The sequence below is a fragment of the Numenius arquata genome, chromosome 5 (genome assembly GCF_964106895.1).
Source record: "Numenius arquata chromosome 5, bNumArq3.hap1.1, whole genome shotgun sequence".
NCBI classification, from domain to species: Eukaryota; Metazoa; Chordata; class Aves; order Charadriiformes; family Scolopacidae; genus Numenius; species Numenius arquata.
Genome location: NC_133580.1, coordinates 51,347,987 through 51,373,941, shown reverse-complemented (window position 1 = coordinate 51,373,941; position 25,955 = coordinate 51,347,987). Strand labels below are relative to the sequence as shown.

Genomic DNA, 25,955 nt, shown 5'->3' with positions numbered 1-25,955 from the left:
TCAGGACTTTATACAGTCTAGAGTTTTACTAGTTCTATCTAATAGTCATCCCTTCCTCTCCTGTGGCAATTTTCCTTGCCTACGAACATGCAGTGCTTAACAGCCCAGAAATGTACATCAATCAAGGCCAAACCAACTTACAGGAACCAAATACATTAATTAAAGCTTGAAATGTAAGTCACTTTTTTCCTATGCAGTTGGTTTGGTGGGGGTTTTTTGGTTGGTTTTTTTTTTTTTGTAACAGTGAAAAACTATTTGTTGCCCCTTGGAGAAGACAGACTCTATTTAATGACAAAAAAAATATTAATAAAACAATCAGGAGACCTTTTTTGAATGTGCTAAGAGATGATAAAGGAGACCACAGTGGTAAATAACAAATTAAACCAGTGTGCTAATGACATAAGAAATCAGAAGATATTTGAGTGCCTTTAAACATCATTTATGATTATCTAAAGAGAAAGAATACAAACAAAAGCAGCAGTTTGGGCTTAAATCTGACAGAACAAGGGTCACTTGTAATCATCTACACAAGTCACATATTCCTCTGAGAATACAGATTTTGTTATTTTCTTGTCCTGTTCCAGCAGTATGGATGCAGATGAAGCAACATTGTCCCAGACTCAGACAAAATGCTGTTTTTGCAGTCAACTTTGTCCAAGTTTCTTAGACACTTCAATGGTGCTGTGCTCCAGAAAACAGAGTTGTATCTGGCTTGTGCTGGTGCTTCCAAATACTGAAGTTGGAATGAGTATGGTACACAAGTGTTATTCAAGCTGAGGCATTTATTTCAAGCCCACTTTTACAAGATGCTTGCCAGCGAGATGCAGGACTTCAGTCTGTAAGTCAACATAAAACTCAAGAGGAAGTTTACTGACCATGGTAACAACTTAATGACAGACTAAATGTTCTGTTTCCGGCACGCCAGGCTTCTTAATGCAGCTCTGACTGTTTAAAGCTGCTCTTCAGTTTGTACTTGTAAAATGTTTGGGGCGGATGCGAGATGCGTTCCCCACAGCCCAACTGGAAAACCCCCTTCTGGCCCTGGTGCCACACTACTGCCCTAAGCCCCGCCGCCGCGCTTTCCCGCCGCCCGGGGTTACCTCAGCGCTGACACTACACCCACCCACATCGGCCCTAGCGCAGGCTTCGGCCTGACGCCTCACAGCTGCCGAACCAAGGGGTCCCGCAGCCCGGCCCTGAGAGCGAGAGGAACCGTCCCGGCCCTCTGAGGCCTCCTGCGGGGCTAGAGCGGCCGGGGGAACCGGCAGGCCCGGGCAGGCCCGAGCCGAGCCGGGCTGGGCCCGCCGCCTCCCCCGCGGCCCCCACCGGCCTCCGCGTCGCCATGGCTACAGCGCCACCCAGGCCCCCCCCTTTAGCTGCCTACCTTCCTGCCTGAGCTCCAACACCTCAAGGATCCCCTCTCCCCAGGCTGATCTCCTCATCGCCTGCCCCACGGGCCACCTAACCGAAAAACCTAAAGCCCAGCGCCGCCCCGGACCTCCGAGGCCGCCCCGGAGAGCGGGGCACCGGTGGAAGTAACCCCCACCTCCGCCCCCAGCCCCGTCCCGCCGGCAGGAGAGGGCTGTCCACCGCGCTGCCTGCGCAATAATCGCTGCTCCTCCCCTCGAGGGCTGCTAGGAGGTCCCCGGCCAAGGTGTCCGCCGCGCTGCCTGTGTCGACCGCGGTTGAGGTCCCCGCCTGTCCGCCGCGCTGCCTGCGCACAAGTGCGGCAGCCTGAGGAGACGGGGAAGTTGGGACCGAGCGGCGCTCCGGGCCGGACCGGGCCGGGCTGGGCCGCGCCGGCGGGACGGTGCTGGCGGAGGGTAGCGAGGGTGGGGCGGGCGGAGAGGGGGGCCCGGGCGGAGAGGGGGGCCCAGTGGCGGCGACGGAGGAGGAGCGCGGCCCGGTGCCGGCCGCTATGGACCAGTGCGTGACGGTGGAACGGGAGCTGGAGAAGGTGCTGCAGAAGTTCTCGGGCTACGGGCAGCTCTGCGAGCGCAGCCTGGAAGAGCTCATCCAGTACGCGGGCGGACTGCGCCGGGAGATCCTCCAGACCGAGAGTACGTGGAGACACTCCCCACCCTCCCCCCCCCCCCTCCTCCCGGTTCCCCCTACCCCGTCCCCGGGAAGGCGGGGGTCAGGCTCCTTTCTCCGGGGTTAAAAGGCCCAAAACTTCGTGCCTTCGTGGGCTGCGGGACTCCGACAGGGAGAACCCCCCTCCTCAGCCTCGGGGCTGAGCAACGTTCCCCGCTCCCAGTGGGTTCCATCCCCGCTTACGGCCGGCCCCGAGGAAGGTCTCTGCTAGGGGGTTGCTGAGCTGGAGGTCTACCCTGACTTATGCCTTAGAATCGGAGCTTTTTGTGCGTTTCTGTCAGGGAGAAGTTAAAGGTAGGAACCAGGTATCGGCCCTCCCGGGCCTTGCCTGCCTTGGGTGAGCTGCTGAAGAGGAGTGTTTGTTCCTGATCAGCAGGTACGGCCTGACCCTGGTCAGCTTGTCCATACCTTCTGCGCCTTTATGTGGAGTTACAATGGGGTTAGTCCCCCCAGGGGAAATAAACAGCAGGGCTGCCCTGTTTACTTTTCTCCCCCTCTTATTTCTTTTCCTTTCCCCCCCCGCTCCTAAGTCACTAAGTTGTTTTCTTTTGATGTGGCTAGGTTTGGAAGTGTTTAGGGTAAAGCCACTCTTAAGCAGGAAGTAAACATGGCCTTCTAAGTCTTGTTTGTGTTTTACAGCTGATGTTGAGCCCTTGCGCAGGCGGGTTAGATGGCCAAAGCGCGCTATAAACACGAGACATTTAAACCTTGCGAAATCCCTGAGATGGAGGTAATGCAGTGTTTATTGATGGAGTGGGAGGGGATGGTGAGACAGCTGAAGTGATTTACCCAAGGCCATGCAGGAAGCGAGTGATGGCTCGGGGATTAAAAATGGGAACTTGCAGGCTCCTGAACCCAAACTTGAAAACAAACTGTGCTGTTTCACTGTGTTGCAGAATCTGCTTTTGTTTGGTTCAGAGAAAAATGTGTTTGCTGCAGTGTTGTACAAATACAGGTGCAAAGCTCGCTTACAAGTGCGTATAATTCCAGGAACATAAACACAAGTGTATTAGAGCTGCTGTGTGTACACAGCAATTTCCACAGAGAGCAAACATGAAACTCCGGTTCTGAGGCACTTATTTCTGGTGAAGTAACGTTTGGTCTTTTTGGCATTGTTTTGAGCTATGTTTCAATAGATGTATTTTGCGCTGTTCGAAACAGCTTGGGCTCGCGCATTAAGGACAGGTGATAAAATGCCTGTCTTCACAAACTGAGATGGTGACCTAGCCTGGAAAGCTGTGTGGCATAACCCTTACGCTTGTATTGATTTTTGTAGGACTCTGTGGGGCTGTAAAGATTTGTCAGTGAGAATCTTGTTGCAGGTCCAGAGCTTTTACTCTCCTCGTAATAAAATTAAAAGGTTCCAGTGTGAAGTTCCTTCAGGATCCTCATTGGGTTTTCCATCCAGACTTGGATTAAGAGTTTTGGGACTGTTCTGTGAAGGCCCCTAGACATGTTTTAAGCACTTAAGAAATAAGTTGTGATGCCGTCCCAGCAGAGTGCATCCCAAATAAAGCTTTCCTTTAGTAAGTACTGTAGAATAAAGCCGGTGTGTTACTAGTGTACCCTGAAATGTCTGGGGACTCTGTTCAGTTTTGGCATCTGAATGTAACCTGTCTTCATAGGTGGCAAAAAATATTTTTTTTTCTTTAACATGTTATTTAGAACTTTCTAATAAGAACAGGTATTTGCAGCTTTTACATAGTGTATCCTGAATATTTTTGAAAATTGATGGAAGTAGCCAGACATCTTAATGTGAAGCTCTGCAGTTCAGGGGTAGGAACTGCAGAAATAAAACATGCAGAGAAGAAAACCCTCGTGGCAGAAGAAGAAATTAATGCTGTAGGACAACATTGTAGAGCAAAGATACATGAAAAGACCTTAAATAGGCAGTGGATATAAAAAGGAAGTGGGTGGAGAAAAAGAAACCATTAAAAACTGCTTCAGCCTCTAAACTGGTTTTCTTTTTCCCTATTCATACAGTCTTTTAAAATTGCTTGAGCTGTCTTCATATTAAAGCCTAAGTACACAACAGCCCTATGATACGGCCTGTGAATAGGAAGACAAAGTTTGTTGTTCTTCTCTTCCCCTAATACATCTCACCTCCTAGAGTAGCCAAGACAGGATATTGCATATTCTTGGATGGTATAAATGTGTCTGGCTGAGTAAACTTGGCTTTGGACTCTACTCTGTGCCTAGTGTCTGCTTGCTAATGTTTGGGGTTTTTTTGTTTTTTGTTTTTTAAGTTGTGACATAGTACAGAATACAGAGAGAAGCTGTCAGTCTGTAGTGTTCTGTGAACACTGAATTACTGGGAGGACTGTGTGCAGGCTTTCTTCTCCTGATTTATTAGAAGTAGCTCATAGTTTAATTAAAGCTAAAAGAGATGGGTACAGAGGGGAAGTCTTTTCTCTTATGGCTCTGATGGCTTTTCCTGCGTAGATGCTTTCATTGCTTTACTGTAGCTGGTTTCTGCTACAGTGAGCGTTAGGGGCCAGTAATTCACTTATTTGCTTGGGGTAAAAACAGTTACACATGTAAGTTGTTTGGGTTTTAGCTTAATGGCTTTTCTTGCAAAAAATGGCTATTAGAGTGTATTTTAACCCTTCTGTTTATTGGGCAATTAATATTTCCATCTTGCTTGTTGCATAATCTCTGACTGATTGTTTTGTCTTGGCAAAAGTCATGAGTTAATTAAGAACCTTCACGTGATTTTAAATGTATATCATAAAAATTAAGTAGTAACTGAGAAATAATAATTATTCCTGAAATAATTTTAGGGGGCAAATTTTATGTAATAGTTGAGTGAAATTTTTGTTTTTAATTCAGGATGCATAGAGTTAAGTTAGTGAACACACACTGAAGAGCCTGTTTCAATCCTATTACTCCCCGCTCATTCACTAGAAAAGAGCATAGAGCCCTATTAGCTGTTTGCCCATGAGGTGATTGTTAATTTCATGGGACTGGAGGGAGGGCAAAAGTTAAAGCTTTTTTTTATTTTCTTAAAAGCTATAGCTGTTGCAAAAATGCTGTTAAAACTTCCTTAGCTGGGGCTTGTGGGACTGAACAGAAGCTATTTACTTCTCTAGAAATGAGCTAGTTTTAGGGTGTAGCACCAGAAGGTTGTTTTTGCTGTTGACATCAGCAGCAGGGTGGAGAGTTAGGATGCATAAAAGAAGGTCTTTAGAATAAGTGGCTGGTAAATTATTACATACCCCCTATGATTACAGACTTTTTTCTGGATTTCCTTTGCTCTCTCTGAGACATTACTAACGGTACGTTGTAAGAGTTAAAGTTCGTTTCTGTTGTTCTCATGTTGCCCGTCCTGCAGCAACAGTTCGATGCGCCTGCGTTTTGCTCTCCATGAAGTACCAGAAACTGGACTCTAATGTGCTGCTGAAACCAAAGGCGTGTTAAAATACGAAATGAGAAAGGAATAAACTTTATGGAAAACATGGTTCCTTTTTAAATCCTGCTTCTGAAGAGATATTTTTGGGGATTTTATTTTTTCATATGAAGGGTTTGGATACGGAGTGTTAGGGAAGCGTTTCTGGGCTGCTCTCCTGCTTAAATTAGCCTTCCCATGCAGTTGAAGGCTGCTAAGTCTGTGTGCCTAAAGAAAAAATTCTTCATGTAGAATGAACTTTGAGGAAGGAGAGAGACCTGTGGTAAGACTGGAAAAGAGATTCTCTTTGTATTTTGAAAGTGTAAACTGTTAGGTGTGATGATGTTGTCAGGGGCTTGTAAACCTTTCATATTTATTATTTTGCCCACAGAGTGGGTCATATAGCATTGCACCTGTTGATTGAACATCAGTTTAAAAATGTCACAGTTTCTAGAGAATAAATCTTATAACAAGGAAGAGTGGATCTGGTGTTCACAGTCAGGTCCTTTATGGGCTGTTTCTCATCCATTGAGCAGAATTGGAGACTGGTTGGCTGTACTATTAGGAGCTATTTCTGCAAGGCAGGAAGCACAAGTTTCATACAGCTCAAATGCAAACAGATTCTGATATAGCTGGCTAGCTTGCAGGGCAAGAGTGAATTGGGCCCAGTTAATCCAAATTTTGCTTATACCTTGTTGAAGTGAAACATGACGTACTGATGTATCTTCAGGAAACTGTCTAAAAGAAAACTGATCCTGTAGTAGGTTCAGTAGCTTCCTATGAGATCGGTGGGTTGGTGTGTTTCTTTGAGATGTGTTTATTAATCTACTGTGGCTTAGACACATGAGAACTTTACATTAATTTTTTAAACTGTTGCACTTGTTCGATGTTACTGTGTACCCGACTGGATTCCTAATTCCATGCGTCAGCTGTGTCCTGCACATCTTCCTTCATTTAAACTGTTATTGCTTTGCAAATACTCTCTAATTGCATTTCTTTCTTTTAATACCGTTTCTTGTCATTATGTGTTACTGCATATTAAGAGATTTAACGTTATCATTTGTTTGGAACAAAGTTAGTAATTTTCCTCTCTTTCGTCTAGATCAAGATGGAGATTTGTCGGGGACAATTTCGCTTGTTATGACACAGTGTTGTAAAAGAATAAAAGACACAGTTCAAAAACTGGCCTCCGATCATAAAGACATTCACAGCAGCGTATCCCGAGTTGGAAAAGCCATTGATAAGGTATTTATATTGTGGTTTGACTGTGGTGTCGCATATATTCTGTGATGCGTATCCCGCTTTACAGAATTTGGATTTATACTACAATTAATCTTAAATAAATCTTCCTGTCAACTACAGAAGCAGAGGCAAGACAGTGGGGTGTACAGTACTTGCTTTCAGAACTTGCTGTATACAGAGTAGTCCTCCTGGGGCAGCTCAAATCTCTTAATTTCCAAGAGAACATGCCCTGTAAATATTACTAGACGTAGTATTAGTGTGTGTTATATGAGTTTAGCAAAATGTTTGCTTCAGCATCAGTCTCAATAAGAAATACTTTTTTTTAATATATATTGCATTTCTATTTAATTGTCAGTAGCAAATAACTCAAAAGTGGCATTCTGTTCTAGAAGGCAGCTTAAAAACTGAGAGAAATTTTTAAGAGACATCTTGTACATGTTTCAGGTGTGTTGTCGGTTCTTAGGGCTTAATTTTGTAACACAGTGTTCTTAATATGAGTAGAGTAGATTCGACTTCTTGTAGTATCTGTGTCTGTGCCATTAATAATAAGGTAGGGCAGCTTATCTTTGAAGCTTTGCATATGGGGTTTTCTTATATGAATTCTAAGTTCAAGAATAACTGGGATCTGAATATATTTTTGTAGGTAGATTTAACAATTCTTTTAAGTTACTGCAAAACCCAGAGTTTTAGTATAACTGGTGCTATATGTATACTTTCAGGTGGTGCTTTTCTTCATATGCGTGTGTTTTGTATAAAGTAGTTCTGTATAGAAGGAATCTTTTACTTGCTTTTTTGGATGTTCTTATGTGATAGTTTCACAGCACAGTTATGTTGATACGGCCTGAACATTTGGTGTGGGGTGCACCTTATAATCTTACTAAGGAACATGCTAGTAAATGAGTCTTCATCTGGACAAAGACATTAGCAGCATTACAGAATACTCATTCATCCTTCGGGAAGCTCATTTGAACTTTTGTTAGTAGCAATGAACTGTTAAATCATATAACAGTACTGTGATGAAGAGACAAAGTGCATAATGCTGCCTTATCGGGCAGAATGTCTGTGCAACTATTATCTTTTTGTTTATATCTGATTGACAATTATGGAGAGCTCAAACTTGGTACTAATAGCTTTAATCCAAGCGTCACTGTTATCAAAAGCTTAAGGATGCATCTGTCTCTAATCCTTGCTGCAGTATCTAAACCAATTAACTAGAGTAAAATTCTATCCTTATTACTGGCTTGAAGCCTTGAAATAAATCTCTGTAATCTTTTCCTAAGTTTGAAACTTTCCTATTCTGCTTTAGCAAGTGGACTTTGTACAAATAAGCTTTCAGGTTTGTCTATGCCCTTTTAATTTAAATACTCTGAGGTAGAACAACCCTGGGTCATATATAGAGGGTATGAATATAGAATGGAAATCGGTGATAATATTTCTTAGAAGCCAAGAAAACAACACTTGCAAGCTTAACAAAGTTTAGAATTGAGTCCAATCTCCGAATAGCTGTTTCAATTGTCCTGTGCATAGTTTTTCCAGTGCTGTTTTAAGTTTACTACTATTTTTATTTGAAAAAGGATAGCTGTAAATAAAAACTCTTTTCAAGTGTCAAGTGTGTGTTTTTGCAAAATAGTAGAAAGGATACCAATAATCGGCTGAGTGTCCGAAGGGCTGTTTCAGTGAGGTGCTCAAAAATGAGCTCAACTTGTTGTATTCAGTGTGCTTCTTCCTCTGGCTTTTCAATCTTGCTTAGTCTCTGTGGTGTTTACATCAAAACACGGGGAACTGCATGAGCCCCCAGTTCTGCTAGTAATAAAGGATGTGTTTTTATGAAGTTCCGTATCAGTTAGGATTGTCTCCTTAAGTATGAACTTTAACTTTTTTTAATGCGAGTAGTCTGGATTTTATTAGTTTTCCCTGATTGTAATATCTTAAGGGAACTACTTTAAAATGTACCCTGAAGCCTTTGCCTGTTTGTCAGATGAATATGTGTAATGTTTAAATCCAGGTAGAATTTAATGATTCCCTGGACAGTGCCATTTGAAGGAAATCTTCCGTATGTATTTTATGTGGTTTCCCTGTCCTGCTGGAAAATACGCTTGAAACCTACCAGCAAAGTCTATTTTGGCAACGGAGTCCCATAGCGTATTGAAACTGCCCTTCCCCCATTCCTTCCCCATAATATACTTAAGCTTAAACCGATAGAAGTAATTAAGTGTAATTGATGTAGTGAATTGATTCTTAGCACATTCTGGGCAAAATACTACTGCTTCCTACATAAAATGCTTGTTAGAATTTAAAGAAGCGCAGCCCTTGCCTTGATTCATGAGATCTGAGTTTTGTTTCTGTCACATGTAAAGCCTCATTCCAGCATTTTTCCTGGTTTATTTTATAGACAGATTGACACCCCTAGAACACTGCTTATGGTCTTTCTAGCGGTATATGTTCAGGCACAGATAGATGTAACTCATTATTTTATTGCCTGATTTGAGATTGGGAAACATGCTAATACTGGTACCAATTTTACGTGACGCATCCGAATGACAACTGTTGTTACGTGTAGAATCACCAAACTTCCTACTTAACAAGCTTGGATTTTGAAAGAACCTGCTCTATTATCTGCTTGTGGCAAATCTCAGGTTAAATTTCTTTCTTCCGATGTTGAGGCAGGCTTATACCAACACATAAAAAACCGACTAAACTAAACTTTAAGTTAGTGTAGTCATTGCTTATTAACTTGGATGGGATCTGATTTGTCTACCTGCAGAGTTCACTCTGAGAACAAAAGCTCCTAAGCATTTGACAAATGAAATGTAAATTTGGCATCAAATATGAACCATGTGCTGAAGTACAAAATGCCAAAACTTTGTGTGGAAAGTTTATGTAATAAGCTAGACCTTTTTTGCGTTGTAGTTTTCCATGGATTGCATGCTTCTGATCCATGAAGGGTTACCATTTCTTCCAGAGCATTTTCTCCTTTGAAAGCAAATGTTTGCATCCAGTTTTTTCTTTATTGTACTAGCATTTGCTCTGCTTCCAGAACTAAATCATGTCACTGTTGTTTAGCAAGTTGTTATCAGGTATCTCACTCATCAGTCTCCCTGTAAATCAGTCGCTCTTCTGGAATGATTTGAATTCATCTCAAAGCATGTTTGGTGGGGCTAGTATATGTTTTCCCTCTGGCAGCGATCTGTCTGAGTAGTCGTTAAATGCCTTCAGGAAAGCAAGTGGAGTAAATAGTAGCTCCTTGCATTTTTTCCCTGAACTTAAAGCCTGTTTTTAAATGGCAAACATTTAAATCCAATCTTTGTTTTGGAAAAGCAAGCTTTTACCAAAGTTAGTGTTTGTTGCATGTGAAAACTTATATACAAACAAACTAAAAAACTTTACTGAGCAAGATTTAATTATGTTGCTGTGAAGAATATGGCTAGATAAATACAGGGTTTTTGCAAGTTGAGCTGTATCTTATGAACCAACAAACTGAACAGACAAGGTAAACAAATGTATTTTATTTGTAATTTGGGTCAGAATTTAGAAGAAGGAAGGAATGCACAAAGTAATCTCAACTTCGAAACTAAGGAATAAGACTGTCCTTAATCATCATCCTTCTTTATATCATGTTATTACTAATAACATGGAAGGTTAAAAAGTCAATATTTTATGTGTGTGCATCTTGAAATCCTTCTCACATTTCAACAATTATCAGTAATGTACTTTACATTGTATCATTTGTATATTTAACACATAATATTCTACATTTTAGTCTTAGGCTTACTAGTTAGGCTCTTAAAAAAAGGCTTGTTTCTCAGGAATATTAACCGACACTCTTCTAAGCTTAAAGCCTGAAAAGCACAAAATAACCTTTCTGGAGTTTGTAACTTAAGGAATTTCTTTCAACTTTTGACATCTTGTTAAAGCCCACATGCTATCAGTTAGCATACTGTTAGCATTTAGAAAACAAAACTGAGAGCAGTGTAGTCACCAGCATATCATGCGTGTGTGACAGTTATGAAATGTGTAAGCCAAAGGCAAGCAGTAATTTGTTCTGACATGTGACAGTCACTCACTGTAATACGTGCAGTCAGTTCTTGAAGCTCCGCAGGACCCAGTGGAGGCAGAGCTGTAGAACCCTACATCCTATATTCCTATAATAAAGACCTCAGAAATTGTTTAGAAGAAAAGGTACTTACTGAAATAAGAACCTGTTCAAGACTGGGTTGATTGGGGAATGGATGAGTGGGAGAAAAAAAATTGAGGTACTTGGGTTTTATGATGTGACTTGAATCTACAGCATATCTAGGTTAATATGACTCATTGTTACCATCTTTTATGGGTTTAAAAAAAATTTAATTTATGTTGGGGTTTTGAAAAGGTTCTCAAGGCTCATAAGTTTGTTGTTTCAGAACAAACTGGATTTTGTGAAGGAACTGGGGTAAGTGGCTCTACCACCTCTGCCCCCAAGCAATGAGAAGGATGTGATGATGTTTAAGGCAAAGGTTCAGCTCTAATGGTTGGTAACTGCCCAGAAGAATACAGTTTCTTATTATGGGGTTATACATTCATTTGGACTTGAAATTGCGTGAAAAGTAATTTAGTCGACTATTTTCAGATCACTGATGATTCCTCCCTGTCTTCCCCCAAACCTAAGTAACAAAAGCAGGCTTGTGTGTTCTTGCTGTTGTCTCTTCTATTTCTCTAATGCATTATTGTTGATGGATTTATGTTACCTGCTAGTGGTGCTTGGACAGTGGTACCAGAATCAGCAGTGGTGGTGCACCTTAAAGGCTTCGAAGGATTGGCACACATAAGAACAGTATTATTTAGTCTTCGAGATGCTTAAGTTTTTTCAAGATGCAGCTTAAAGACGAGCAGTGTGACAAGGAGCTTGCAGGTTAAGTGAAAATGTTGTTAAATGTGAGACTTAATCAATGGTAATAATTTAGATGCTCATCTTGCTCCACTGTCTCTGAAAGATGAAGAGACAATTTGCTAGCCTAAGGTTAATGTTTTCCTGAAAGTCTGCTAAGGGATCTGAAGGGAGTGGTGGTTTTGAAGCCATGCATGGTGGGATTGAGATGGATGCCCCTTTTTCACAATGACACAGGGCAGCATCAGAGGAGATGTGGAGGTGGCTGATGAAGGAACTAATAAGTGGCAAATAAAGGGAAGGTGGATTGTAAAGCTGAGCAGAGTGCTTGAAGGAAGAATGAGAAGCTTTACAGATTTATGTTACTGTGCCCCCTTTAACTTCTCCCTTGCCATTTAAGAGGTGGACATGTTAACTGTTGGTAAGGCTGCCCCTGAAGGGCTGATCCTCTCTTTATGGGAGGTGCCAACATGCATCTGCCTTTACTGTAGCTAATCACTGTGTGCTACTCCGGTCCTCTCTAGCCAGCCTATAAAGGCAATAGCTTCAGTCTTTTAGGCTGACATCTGAATTGTGGTTAGATACTTGATACCTCCTGAGGAAAAAGCAAAGAGGCATAACTGTGAATGGGAGACTTGTGCGAGGCAAAAGTGACCCCTTGGTCTGAAAGACTGAAGCTGCCATGATGTTCTCTACTTTTTTTTTTTATTATTATTTTTTATTTAAGAATCTCCTTCCAACTCGACTTAGCTTCTGCAACAGGTTAATAGTAGGCTCCCAAATGCTTTTGGCAATGTTGCTCTGCAAATGTCTGTTGCCTGGCATGTGTTTTGACAAAACAACATATGACTCTTTGGGCTCCTACTGAAGGTCAGCGATGTCGTGTCCCTGGGATGCAAAGTGCCAGTCTAACATAAACCAATCTCTCTCACTCGGATCTGTTCTGAAGTTGGTTATCCAGCTTTGCCCTGGCAGACCTTACAGCAGGTCGGGTATCGGCTAACCTGCCGCTCCAGCATTGTGCTGGCTGATGGGGAACTGAAAATATGTGGTTGGCAGATAGCTTGAACCAACTTTGTGGTGGTTGCTCTGCCTGCTTTGACAGAAGCGTGAGCTTATGCTAGGTAGGTGTTCCCATATTGTGCGGGACTGTCGATCATCACAGAGCTGCCGCTGAAGCACTGCTATTTTCACCAAACTTCTGATTTCTAATGTTCCTTCCTGGAAGAGAGCTGTAGTTACTAGGCCATCAGGTTGGGGAGCAAGCAATGCACTGACTTCTAGACTCTGTTTCTTTTGCAAGAGTTTTCTTTTAGGCGAGGATTTTTATTCAAATAAACCCGCATACCCTGACTGTAAAACATGTTAGCAGTTAAAATCCTGGTTTGTATCTTGGGTTAGAATAAGTGTTGCTCTCCTGCTGCCAAGAGGCGCGGTGCCAAGTGTTACTAAAGAGTCACTGTGACAATATTTTTACTTATTCTTGGAATATGTCCGTAGGCCACTGGCCTAAAAATACACATCAGTAGGATCATCGGGGTTAGATCTGTAAAAGATCTCTCAGATCTTCAAAGCTCATCCTGTTGCCTGGTATTTTAAGGTCTTCAGAGATTTGAATTTCATTGTCGTTTGGGGGTGGGAAGAAGTGACATTTTCTTTTTTCAGCGTTGTCTACCCTTCCAGCTATGTAAAAAAAAAAAAAAAAAATCATGAGTTGAAGCTTTTACTTCTAATTTGGTGCGTTATAGTGACAATGATGCATTGATAACGCTATTGTGATTTTTGTGTAGGCAATTTTGTTTTCCCTTCCTTAAACATATTCAGTTTTCACATATGGAAAAAGCCTATTCCGCAGATACTTCCTTCAAAAACGCATGATGATCTGGAAACCCCTTTATTAGTTAACTAGACTTCTAATTTGCTAGCTAGACCTGTAATTTGTTTGTGTAATTCCTTATAGTGGATAACATTCAGACTTGAAACAAGCAAGCAAAAGGATTTCTTCTGTACACAGGGGATAATGAAGCAGCTGACACATACTTCACTTTGAACAGGAGATAATTGAGGGCCAACTGAGTAATAGGCAGAAAGCATCAGGGTGGAGACATAGATGCCCTGCATAATTAAAGAAAAATGGCAATTTGTTCCATCCTATTAACTGTTAATTTGTACGTTTCAGAATTTTGACTCCGACATCAGCAGCGTGGGGATAGATGGGTGCTGGCAGACTGACAGCCAGCGAATCCTCAACGAGGTGATGGTGGAGCACTTCTTCCGGCAGGGGATGTTGGATGTAGCTGAGGAACTTTGTCAGGTAACGATAAGAGTGGATGTTGAATGTTATCAACCATGGAAAATTATGCTTTGTGTTAGTGTCCTTACTTGAATGTTAATGTTCCAGGTGAATATTTAAACTGCCAGAAAAACAGCAGTTTAATCCCATGTTTTCTTATGATTCAACTGAAAACTACCTTTGTTTTTTCAGGAATCTGGTCTATCAATAGACCAAAGTCAAAAAGAACCGTTTGTGGAGTTGAATCGAATATTGGAAGCATTAAAAGTTAGAGTTCTGAGACCTGCATTAGAGTAAGTCTACTCAGGTTTTTTCCTCCCCTTTTTTTTTTTGAATGCTTTTAACAAATCCTTAATTTTTCACTTTACATATTGTTTTTAGTAAATTTTGATGTGTCCCTATTTATCCTTTGAGAGGTCTAGTTACTGAGTGAATCCCTGCCCTCTCCTTTTGTCCCCTCTGTGTCCTACTCCTGGGCAGTGCTTACCTAAGGGTCTCTTTCTTAGATTGAGGATTCATTTGAATCATTTGTGATGCTGATTTAGGGTTCGGGGAAGAAACATTACTTGGAGAAACAGTTGTCTGCCATGATGGTACTTAGCCTTATAGTGAATCATTAACAAACCTTATTTTAAAAGATCCAATTATGAAGAATACTGGGACTTATTAAAGGTGTTGGGTACCACCAAATCTTTTGGCTTCACTAAGCCTTTGGGATGAGCAGAACTTGACTTGGGAATCAAAGTTCTCACTTTTCTTCAAGTCACTTTCTCTTCCCAGATAAGGGACCACAGGGTGGGAGGAGGAAGTGAAGGGATAGGTGTGTACTTTGCAGGCGGCTGCTGCTGCTGGATAGGTGCTTATTAATAATGCTGGGTGAGAGGTGTGTCCCTTTCCTTGGCAGGAAACACCTCTGCGGTAAGTGAGCTGCAAGCCTGGACTGACTGAGATCTGTTAGTGAGATTTCTTCTGAACAAAACGGTTCTTTTCACAGAAGCCAGTTGAGAATGCTGAACACTCAGAGGAGGATCAAATCTCGGAATATCTGAGGTCTAGCAACCAGCCTTAGACCAGGATATTTTCTTGACCTACTAAGGTCAAGACTTTGCAGCCATTAGATATGTATGCTGATGCTAAAAGTGACAGTGAAGAGGGAAATTTAATGAAATGTCTCCTGGGCTGCTGTTTTGATTTTCAGTAGTGGATATGTGACTGTGCTGTACCATTTCAGAACAGCTTTTATTTTGAAAACAAGAAAACCTCAGACGAATCCTTGGCCTATGTTTCTAGGGCTTTTTTGGTTAGGTGTTTTTTTTTGTCGTTTTTTTAGATTGCAAGAGCTTCGGTAAGCTTAGTTTGGTCTTAAAAGTAAAAAAAAATAAAATAGCTTTAAAAGTAGAAACAATGAAACAAAGCAAATTAAAAATTTCTGTTTAATTCCAGAGCACAATTCATGCATTCAAAATACCTTTTTTGCATTAGTCACTTAAATACATTTTCATATCAATGAATGTTTTCTCTTCCCTTTAACATGATCCAACATGGGTATGTCAATTCAGAGGTCATTGGCATCTAAACTAAGTGCAGGGATACTCTGCTCTTCAAATGTGGTGTTAAGAAACTAAATCTTGGATTATGCCTCTGGGTCATGCAAAGTTTGACCTAAATAGTTGATCTTTGAATCTGGTTACACAGGTGGAAAGCTCAGGTAGCTTATTGCTGTTGAATCGGCCAGTTGAGGGGAAGCAACGCTGAAATGCCTTATGTTACAACTGAAACAGGATTTACTGTCAGCTGTGCTGCTGTTTGAACTACAAGAAATGATAACATAGCTGTTGTGCAGGATGCTCTCTGTGGAACAATAACGTGCTGTTACATCCATCCATTGGAAGTCACTAAATTCATTTTAGCTCCAGTTAGCTAAGCCTTCTGCCTTACTCGTTGATACTTAGTTCTATCTTGTAGTTCCTGTAATGTGTTAAATGTTTTTCAAACAAAGGAGAAGGCGTGGTCCTTCTTGAAAGGAACACTTATTTCCAAGACAGCTGAATGGATGGAGAATAGGGTGTATTGTCAGCACAGTTTGTATGCTGGTCTCCCTCCCCCACCCTGTCTCATTTCTGTTTATAATGTTTGTTCTGTTTAAACTCTTCAGTGCAAAAGCTATCTGCTTCTCTTTTCCTGCTGCTGGGCACAGAGGGTCCTTGTTTATAGTGATGCTTAGTTAAAAACCATGGTTGCTAATGAGGACAATCAAAACATGACAGAACTATACAGTTTAGGAGGTAACTGGTGTCTTAAATGCCCAGTTATTCTGTAGATCTGCTAGTGCTAGTGAATGTATTTCCCATATTATTTCCCAGGAGTTGTGGGTGTTCAGGAGGAGGGATAGAAACCGCTTCTGAAGGGACAACCTCTATGAGAGAGGAGCTTTGAGGGGTGGAATTGTGCTCTTTGGACAAAATGCTAATAAATGGCTAAAATTGGCATCAGTAAATACAGTTTCAGGGTGCACAAAAGCCAGTCCCAAACTGGCCCGTTCTAGCATTAGGCTACTGACAGTGGTGTTGAAGCAGAAGCAGGTGTTACACAAGGATAATGAATTACAGTATCGTGAACCAGGAAGGGGAGCATAGCAGGGTTTACCCATGCAAAACTGCAGAAGGATGGGATGAAAACAATAACCAGTCTCTCTGGCTCTGCCAGTGCTCTGCAGTTGGTGCTTGGCTTAACTCCGTGTTGGAAACAAAGCAAACATGGGTGTCTCCTGGTCACTGCTATGGAAAGGGAGTTGTCAGATTAATGACTTTGTGAAAACACATTCAAAGCCCTGCTGTGGTGATAGAGAAAAGTTAGTGTTCCTATCTGATTAACAAAAAAAACCCCAACAAACCATCACAAAACTCTATTTATTATTTTTTTTTCAGATTTTCTTACTAATACAAATTTCAACACTTAAAAATACTACATTTCAGAATTAAATTTAGTATGACTGGCTATAACATTTCTGGGTTGTTTTTTTGTGGGATATGCCACTTTGTAGCTGCCCACTCTGGCCCTGCATCCTAAGCTGTGTAATATCTATACCTCTGCAGGATCCCATTAATGACTTTTTTTCATTGTAATTTGGTGGTGGGGGAGGGAAATCCATCTGGGCAGATTCTGGCCCTTCTGAGCCAGGTCTCCATGGGAAGGTCTGGTGGGGAATGACATGCAGTCTGGTGGGGAATGAGATGCAGATTCAAAGCTTTTGACTGTAATCTCCTGGGGAAGAGATACTGTCTTCTCTTCTGTCTGTAAAGCAGCAAGGTGCACAAGTCCTGGTATTTGCTGGGACCTTTGGGGTATGGTTTAAACTTAATTTAATCTTTGCTAGGCTTTGTGAACTTCTTTTTAACTAAATCCCGTGTGGGAACTAGAACAGAGCTCTGTGTGCCTATGGTTTGAATAGTATACTGTAAACTTTAAAAAAATTCAGATGGATTTGAGTCTCGGAAGTGAAAACACTCTGAAAGTATCATTTTGAGAGGAGGCAGGAAGACAGGTATTGTGATTACTAATGATTTTGGACGGTGGTAGAGAGTATGCGGGTTGAATGCTTTAAACCTCACTTGTTGGTTTTTTTGTTTTTCCATTAGAAATAGGAACAGCACATCCCAGACCAAACACCTCAGGCCTTGCTTCTGTGGCTGCTTTCTTCTGATACAAATCTCTGCTGCCACTCAAAGAGCTAAAAATGGAAAGCCTGCCTAAAAGATAATCTGGAAAAATAGACTCCATCACAGCAAAATGAAGTACCGTATCATATGGTTGTGAATATTGGCAGGGAGAGGATGGAGGCTCTTTTGATGAAATACAAATTAATATCTCATTAATGGGACCATGGACTAGTCTTATTGTTTATTGATAATAGTTTTTTGTCTTTGAGCTGCTTATTGGTTTACAGCTGTTAACTTCAGGCTCATGTTTTCTTAGTTGGGAGTGACCTTTATTGCTGTTGTACCCAGTTCAAACTGTGGATACTGGTCATAAAAAAAAAAAAAAAAAACCAAAAAAAAAACCCAAAAAAAACCCCAAAAAAAACCACAAACAAAAAAACCCACAAAAAACAAAACACCACACCAAAAAAAATCCCACCAAACTACAACAAAATGACCAAAGCAACCAAATGACCCCACAAACACCCTGTGGTTAGTGTGCCCTTCCCACCTGATGGGGATTAGTTTTGACAGTCTTCTGAGGCTGCTCATCTGAAACTGCTTGAAATTAGGGACAGTGGGCCTTGTTCTTAGCTGAAAAGCTACATTTTTCACCATTTCCCACTGAACGGTTACTGCTGTCATTACAAAGCCTTGCCAGTAAAGTCAGACTCCTTACACTTTCGTCACAACATATTGAAAGTAGATACTTGCTCATTAACGCTACGTCTTAATGCAGAAGGCTAACTTGCATTGAAAGCTTTAAAAGTACTGTAAGAATGCTTAATTTTCTTATTTTAGTGTTGGTTGAAAAGAACAGAAGGCTCACATACCCTTTCTTTTTAAGGAACAGAGACTACCTCACTGCTGAAAAGTGAAAAGCTCTTTGCTTAATGGGGCCCCCACAGTGAAAATAGTATAACTAATTAACACTAATGAGAAACAGATGCACTAAAGAACATTGAAACTTGAAGTTCTTAAGAGAAAGATTGGATTGATTTAGGCCTGACTTAATTGAATTAAGGCAAAAAAACCCCACCAAAACAAACAACAACAAAAAAAACCACCCAAGAAAAGGATGGATAAAATTTAAATAATAAAATAATTTTTTATGAAATGCTTTGAAAATTCCAGTTCATTTTACTTGGTGTGTGTTTAAGAATTATTCCATGCTATTTGGGAGCCAAACATTAGTGTTGTCATGGTGATGAGACCCAGAAAGTGAGAAATATTTTTATTGCCCAAGTTGAAAATAACACAGAAAGCAAAGTTTAAGCAGGGTAAAGTATGATATTTAAACTGATTTCCCTTACCCCCCCCCCCCATTGTAATGTCTTGATAGTGTCTATCTTCAGGGCCCCAGTAGACGCACTTCCTCTCTCCAGGGCAACATACACATGCGTATAAACATAGTGGCTTAGAGGAAATGTTTGGCAAATGAGCAAGTTGAAAAATATGTTCTTGAAAGGCTTGGTCAGACTTCTTCAAAATGCCACTGAAGACTATCTGTTAAGATTCAGAGTGGTATTAATCCAAATACAATAGGTTCTAGCTATTTCTACCTTATATTGTGCCTGATTCAGTCTTACCTTCCAGCCAGCGCCTGTTGAATTTTGCAGAGGTTAACATGTACAGCAGCACCAGGAGTACCATCATTCACGTGTTGTATGCTGTGTGTAGCTCCATTACTTGTAAAGGGTCTTGCCATTTTCTGTGCTGCGTATAGACTCATAGAAGCTCAGGGAACAGTCATATTCTCCTTGAAATAGGTGGTTAATTGTAATCATTTCACATGCTGTAGGCTGATGCTTAATTACTCATGTCGTGTCCCATTGTACCTCTTCGTTTCTCTAGGTGGGCGGTATCCAACAGAGAAATGCTTATGGCACAGAATAGTTCGTTGGAATTTAAGCTACACAGACTATATTTCATTAGTTTATTGATGGGTGGAACGGCAAATCAAAGAGAAGCACTTCAGTATGCGAAAAACTTCCAGCCATTTGCCCTAAATCATCAGAAAGGTAAGTTTTTTAAGGGGATTAAAGCGACATTAAGGGGATTTAAAGCATTTGGATGTGGCACCTCATAGTAAAATATAAATCATGTTCCAAATGTATTTTACTCCATTATATTCATTTTGTTAGAGGCTTCTTATTTTTGTATTTAACATGTATAACCTGAATCCTTACAATTTGAATTAACTTTTTTTTAGAGGGTACAAAATTATATTTTAATACGCCTACATATTTGCTTAAATTTGAGGTTTTTGACTCTTTAATGTGTAGATTACATCTACAGTAGGCCTACTGCCAGGATAAAGCGTTAAAAATGCACAGAAATATTCTTGGAATAGTCATATGCTATTTTCTACTGCGTGGGGTAATACAAAGAGAAACGAAACTTTTGAAAAATGAGGAATCATAGAATGGTTTGAGTTGGAAGGGACCTTAAAGATCATCTACTTCCAGGCCCCCTGCCCTGGGACCAGATTGCTCAAAGCCCCATCCAGCCTGGTCTTGAACATTTCCAGGGATGGGGCATCCACAACTTCTCTGGGCAACCTGTTCCAGTGTCTCACCACCCTCACAGTAAAGAATTTCTTCCTAATATCTAATTTAAATCTCCCCTCTTTCAGTTTAAAACTGTTATCCCTTGTCTTATCGCTACACTTCCTCATAAACAGTCTTTCCCCATCTCTCCTGTAGGCCCCGTTTAGGTACTGGAAGCCTGCTATAAGGTCTTCCCGGAGCCTTCTCTTCTCCAGGCTGAACAACCTCAAGTCTCTTAGCCTGTCTTCATAGGAGAGGTACTCCAGCCCTCCGATCATCTTTGTGGCCCTCCTCTGGACTCACTCCAACATGCCCATGTTCTTTTTATGTTGGAGGCCCCAGAGCTGGACATAGTACTCCAGGTGGAGTACTATGAGAGCAGATTAGAGGGGCAAAATCACCCTTGACCTGCTTCTTTTGATGCAGCCCAGGATGCTGTTGGCTTTCTGGATTGCGGGCTTGCATTGCTGACTCATGTTCAGCTTCCCATCAGCCAATGCCCCCAAGTCCTTCTCCTCAGGGCTGCTCACAATCTGTTCACTGCCCAACCTGTATTTGTACCTGGGATTGCTGTGACCCACATGCAGGACTTTGCACTTGGTCTTGTTGGACTTCATGAGGATTGCATGGGCTCACCTCTCAAGCCTGTACAGGTCCCTCTGGATGGCATCCCTTCCCTCCAGCGTGTTGACCACGCCACACAGCTTGGTGTCGTCTGCAAACTTGCTGTGGGTGCACTCAATCCCACTGTCCGTGTCACTGATAAAGATGTTAAACCACACCAGTCCCAGTACTGACCCCTGAGGAACGCCAGTTGTCACTGGTTGCCCCTTGGACATTGAGCCATTGACCACAACTCTTTGAGTGCAGCCATCTAGCCAATTCCTTATCCACCAAGTGGTCCATCTGTCAAATCCGTGTCTCTCAAATTTAGAGACGAGGATGTCATGCAGGACAGTGTCAGATGATCTGCAGGAGTCCAGGTAGGTGATGTCAGTCGCTCAATATGCGAGTTAGGCGAACTATATCAAACTGAATTGAGTAAAGCCTAACTTGTAGTGTACTCTGTGTGTCAGCTTACAAAAAACTAAACCTGTTTGAAGCAAACGAATAGGCAGCATGCTGTCCCTGTAGAGGGGCAGACGATCAGTCTGTCCGCAGTGGACTGGAGGTCTCGTAGCTGTAGACATCTGTTCTGTGATGGCTGTAATTGTACTTTGTGTAGGTGAGGATGTGTAATATTGATTTGGTGTGTCAGCCTATTTTCCACGTAAAAGTTAAAACTGTAGACGCTAGCTTTTATTTGCAGTATAAAATAACTAACTGTTCCTGCTCCCTCACAGATATTCAGGTTTTGATGGGCAGTCTGGTGTATCTGCGGCAAGGTATAGAGAACTCACCGTACGTTCATCTATTAGATGCCAACCAGTGGGCGGACATCTGTGACATCTTTACAAGAGACGCCTGTGCCCTTCTGGGTCTCTCAGTTGAATCACCTCTCAGTGTTAGGTATGCTCATTTTCACTTGCTTTTAACCAGGTACATAATGTTTTGGTTTCTCTTTCTTGTAAAGGATGAAAGAAACGGCTTTTGAGAAGTAGCCTCATTTAGCTTGTATTAAATAAAGAGTATGGTTACAATTAGATCTAAGAAGATTTGCAAAGATTAGAAATCAGGGGTTGCTTTGTGCTGTGCTTTACCCTGCACCTTTGCAGCTCAAGAGGAAGCATGCATGGATGTGGAGTTTGGCGTCTGTAGTTTAGACATCAGTGATGAAGATCAGCCAATTATTCGCACAGCAAGTGTGTGAAAACTGTTAAAACTGCTGTTTTAACTACAAAAAAAAACCCCTCAAACTGTGGCCATTCTGTCAGCATTTGATCATCTTGATTTTTAATCCACACGTTACTTTACCTGTCTTCTCCTTAGAAGAAAGTTTAAGAGTTATGTTGTGATTTCAGCTGCTAAAATTCCCAAATTGTTTGCTGGACCTCATTTGCAAAGAAGAAAGAGGCAATTTCAAGCTCAGTAGCTAATCTGACAAAATGCAAATCTGTAGGAGGCTGTTGGAAATGTGAAGCAAATACAATCTAATCTCCTTCTAGTTTCTCTGAAGATAAAACAGATTAGCTGCTATTTAGCCTTTGGATGTCAATTTCCCTGATATACTCGCCTGATGTTCTCATTTTCATTTCAGACATTAAATAGAAACCAAATTATATGTATCTTTCTGGGCTAGATTTGGTACTTAGCAGAAGCTTCACTACCTCTTTTTTTGGCTTTTTTTAATGTTTGCATGTTACTGTTATTAGACTTCTCTGCTTAGTTTAGAGCTCTTAAAATTGTCAGGCTGCCTACTTCTCTTTGCACCTCTGTCACAAAATGCAACAGAAGCAACAAAGGAGGCACTTTCAGATTAATTGTCTTTTGCGATTTAACTATGAGTTTCAGTTTAAGGGTTTTATAGATATCTAAAACTTCTCTGGTTTTTGGTTCTTCATCTTTTTCCTATTTCGGTCAAGTTAACAGCAGTCCTTTATATTTTAATTGCTCATGCTCTGATGCTATAATATGTTTTTCAGTGTGAGTGGCCAAGAGTGAAGTGGAAAATCCCTGTTATTGATGTTTGGATTGGTTGGACGCTTGCTTTGTGCCTGGTGTGAGATTGATTGCACTGAAAAGTATTTACTGTATAGGTGGTATCAATACTGTTGTTATAAACAAGACTGTTCTAAACTGACGTGACCTTTGAGCACTACAAATCCTGTAGAAATTAAACTATCTTGAAGTTAAATCCCTGCTATAAAATGTATTGCTTTCTAGAACACGGGTAGCAGTCACTTCTTTTCTTTTTTTTTTTTTTTAAGGCTGACTGATTTCTCAAGTGTTTATCTAATCCTGTACAGACCTCATGGTCTGAGTTACTGTGTGGAATCAGTGGAAAACTCTCATTATAAAAGAGGCTGTGATTCAGGGTCTTGAAAGACTAGGACACCACTTTAATTTATTTGAGTTGTTATACTCTTAAAAAAGCAGTGATGCTTTTATTTCTACAGATACTATTTATCTAAACTTTCTGCAAGGTTAGCACAAGTAATGTTCAGTAATGAAATAACCAAAAAGCAAAGTGTTAAGGAATAAAATGGCTGGTCAGAGGTGAGGTGTATGTTTGGTTTGGGGTGGGTTTTTTTTTTTGGTGTTTTGTTTTTTAGCTTAGGCAAGAGATCCATAGAATTCAGGCACATCCCTTCCACATAAACTAGCCAGAATATTGCTGCAGAAACATAAAAACAAGTATCTGGAGGGGCAGAGTGGAGAAGGAAGACTGTGACAATAAAACTTGCACAAATAATAAAAAAATAATCAGCCAAAGAAGCAGAGCAGGCTGATACCAAGGTCAAGTCCTGTTTCTGTTGCTGCTGATCTCCAGGCCTGTGGTACTGTCATTAGACCTAAGTCCATCAAAACATCTGTTAATTTGTGGAAACTCAGTGTCACACTTTCTTTTGTAACATAGTGAAATATTTCAAAATAATACGTTAAGTTCTGGTAATGGGTAGCTCTCAGAGCAGGCTGGACTGTTGGGACACTGAATTTGTTCAGTTGCGTGCTGCCATTCTTGTTACAGGTTGTGATATCCTTCCTTCACTTGCCTTCCTATGTGTTTTTTTTTCTACATTTGTTTTCTTGATTTAAGGTGAAGATGGAAAGATGTGTTTCTTCATGTGGTAATTACATGTAATTAAAGGGTTATGGGTTGTATGTACATGTGGGTTATGTGGAAACTCTTAGGCTGCGTGTGCTCTTCCATGGTTAAGAGAGCAACTACCTATATATGCTAACGTTACATCTTCCTCCTCTACAGCTCAAAATCAAAGTAGGCGGTATAGAAAATCAATTAATTATAAGATTAACTGTTGTTTTCAGTCCAGAATACAGTCCGTGAGGGTCCTAGCCTAAGATGCAGGGTAACTGATCACCTGCCCCAAAACTCTTGCTTGTTATACCTGAAGGGAACTTAGACGTACAGACAAGAACTGAATGAAGTAGTACAACACTCTTGTGTCCCAGGCAACCTTTAAAGTAAAAATATGAGAAATGCTGGTTTTCTAACAGGCACCTTGTGTTAACATTTACTTTTTCTGCAGTTTTTCAGCAGGTTGTGTAGCATTACCAGCTCTAATTAATATCAAGGCAGTTATTGAACAAAGGCAGTGCACAGGTGTTTGGAACCAGAAGGATGAATTACCGGTGAGTTGATGCTGAGCTATCTCAGGGCAGATTTCTAATGGTGGTTGCTGTTTTGGGGTTTTTTGTGCTGAACGTTAATGGATGTTATATATGGCTACCACCTCCAGCAGTCTGGGGCTTGGGGCTTCCTATTGTACAGAGACCTGGGGCTCTCCGTCCCAGGTTAGTGGAGGTACCTGCTGCTTTCCCGGTTGTTGGTTCAGCCAGTAGCAAAGCTGAGCATGAATTACAGACACCCACCCATGCACACACACAAAGGACACTGATACGACCGGCTACACAGGCTGCCACAGACAAGGCGCTGCCTTCAACAGCACCCACATACAGGACTTGCATAAAACATAAGTAGAGACAGTCAAGATCCCTTCCTCTTTGTCTGGTGAAGATGGAAATTCACTGGCAAAAGCACACATGCACCACTCTGGATTGCTAGAATCATAGAATAGTTTGGGTTGGAAGGGACCTTTAAAGTCATCGAGTCTCACCCCCCTGCCATAAGCAAGGACATCTTCAACTAGAGCAGGTTGCTCAGAGCCCCACCCAACCTGACCTTGAATGTTTCCAGGGATGCGGCATCTACCACCTCTCTAGGCAATATGTTCCAGGGTTTCACCACCCTCATTGTAAAACATTTCTTCCTTATATCTAGTTTAAATCTACCCTCTTTTAGTTTAAAACCATTGCCCCTTGTCCCATTGCCACAGGTCCTGCTAAATGCATGTTCATGGACCCTCAAATACTGGCATAGCCCTTCTGACCCCTTTTATACCCCTTCTGGCCATTCTTCCCCCTTCCCCTCCATGTTCCTCCTGCAGTTTGTATAGTTCTACTGACCGCTTCTCATCTGAGACCCTCAGGTTTGCATTTTCATCTGTTGCAAAGTCCAGGTTTGGTTGCAGTTTCTTGATGACCTACCAATTAGCATGACTGACAAGGTTGTTTCTTAGTACTGTCGCGATTATGTTTGTCTGTCAGGTTTGTACCTCTTTGTTTTATTTGTTGCTCCCTCCTTCATTTGTTATCCTCTTTTTGAATTGAAAAGGTCTTTGATCAAATTACCTTAACAAAACAGGTGCTCTCACCTGCTACTTATCCTTACACTGAACCTATGAGATGTTTCTCTGTAACTGGAAAGGAAATGCAGTTTAAAACGTTAACTTAAAAACGTTAACTTCCTCTAGCTAGGCTTGAGCTCTGTCCTCGTGTTGCTTTGCGCTGACTCTTCATCAGGCAGATAGGACGTGAAAGAATTAGTGCTACAGCTGGGGACATGGGAATGGAATTGGGATCCTGTGTGTTATGCTTCCAGCACAACTCATTTGTGTCAGTTGAAATGAAGTTCAGTTGTTGTGAAACCCCAGTTTCCTGTTATAGCTCTTACTGGGTGTGTGCAGCTCTCTAGTGGCCTGCTCCTGATTTGGAAAGAAAACCCATTTAGTGCAAACTGGGCATGAACTGAGTTAGCCTCGTTGATTGTAGCTGGAAGAGATTAATTTACAGTGTAAGTATGTGTGGTGAGTTTCTCCCAGCTGTGTTTTCTGTAACACTGAGCGTGTAACCTCCGAGTGTGGCAGATTCA

At 41.4% G+C, this 25,955-nt stretch overlaps 1 protein-coding gene across 2 annotated transcripts in view; it reads left to right on the top strand.

The window, feature by feature from the left end:
- The first annotated feature begins 1,716 nt into the window (after positions 1-1,716).
- Positions 1,717-25,955, top strand: part of RMND5A (required for meiotic nuclear division 5 homolog A) — a 28,298-nt gene continuing 4,059 nt past the window's right edge. Inside the window, exons 1-9 of one of the 2 annotated variants that reach the window (XM_074147425.1) lie at positions 1,919-2,060; positions 2,665-2,695; positions 3,899-3,912; positions 6,582-6,724; positions 13,765-13,899; positions 14,071-14,171; positions 19,431-19,597; positions 21,469-21,634; positions 24,274-24,376. In XM_074147425.1, the coding sequence (XP_074003526.1) occupies positions 1,919-2,060; positions 2,665-2,695; positions 3,899-3,912; positions 6,582-6,724; positions 13,765-13,899; positions 14,071-14,171; positions 19,431-19,597; positions 21,469-21,634; positions 24,274-24,376 (1,002 nt within the window). Of the gene's footprint in view, positions 2,061-2,664; positions 2,696-3,898; positions 3,913-6,581; positions 6,725-13,764; positions 13,900-14,070; positions 14,172-19,430; positions 19,598-21,468; positions 21,635-24,273; positions 24,377-25,955 lie in introns of both variants that reach the window. The other variant, XM_074147426.1, reaches the window with a different exon arrangement.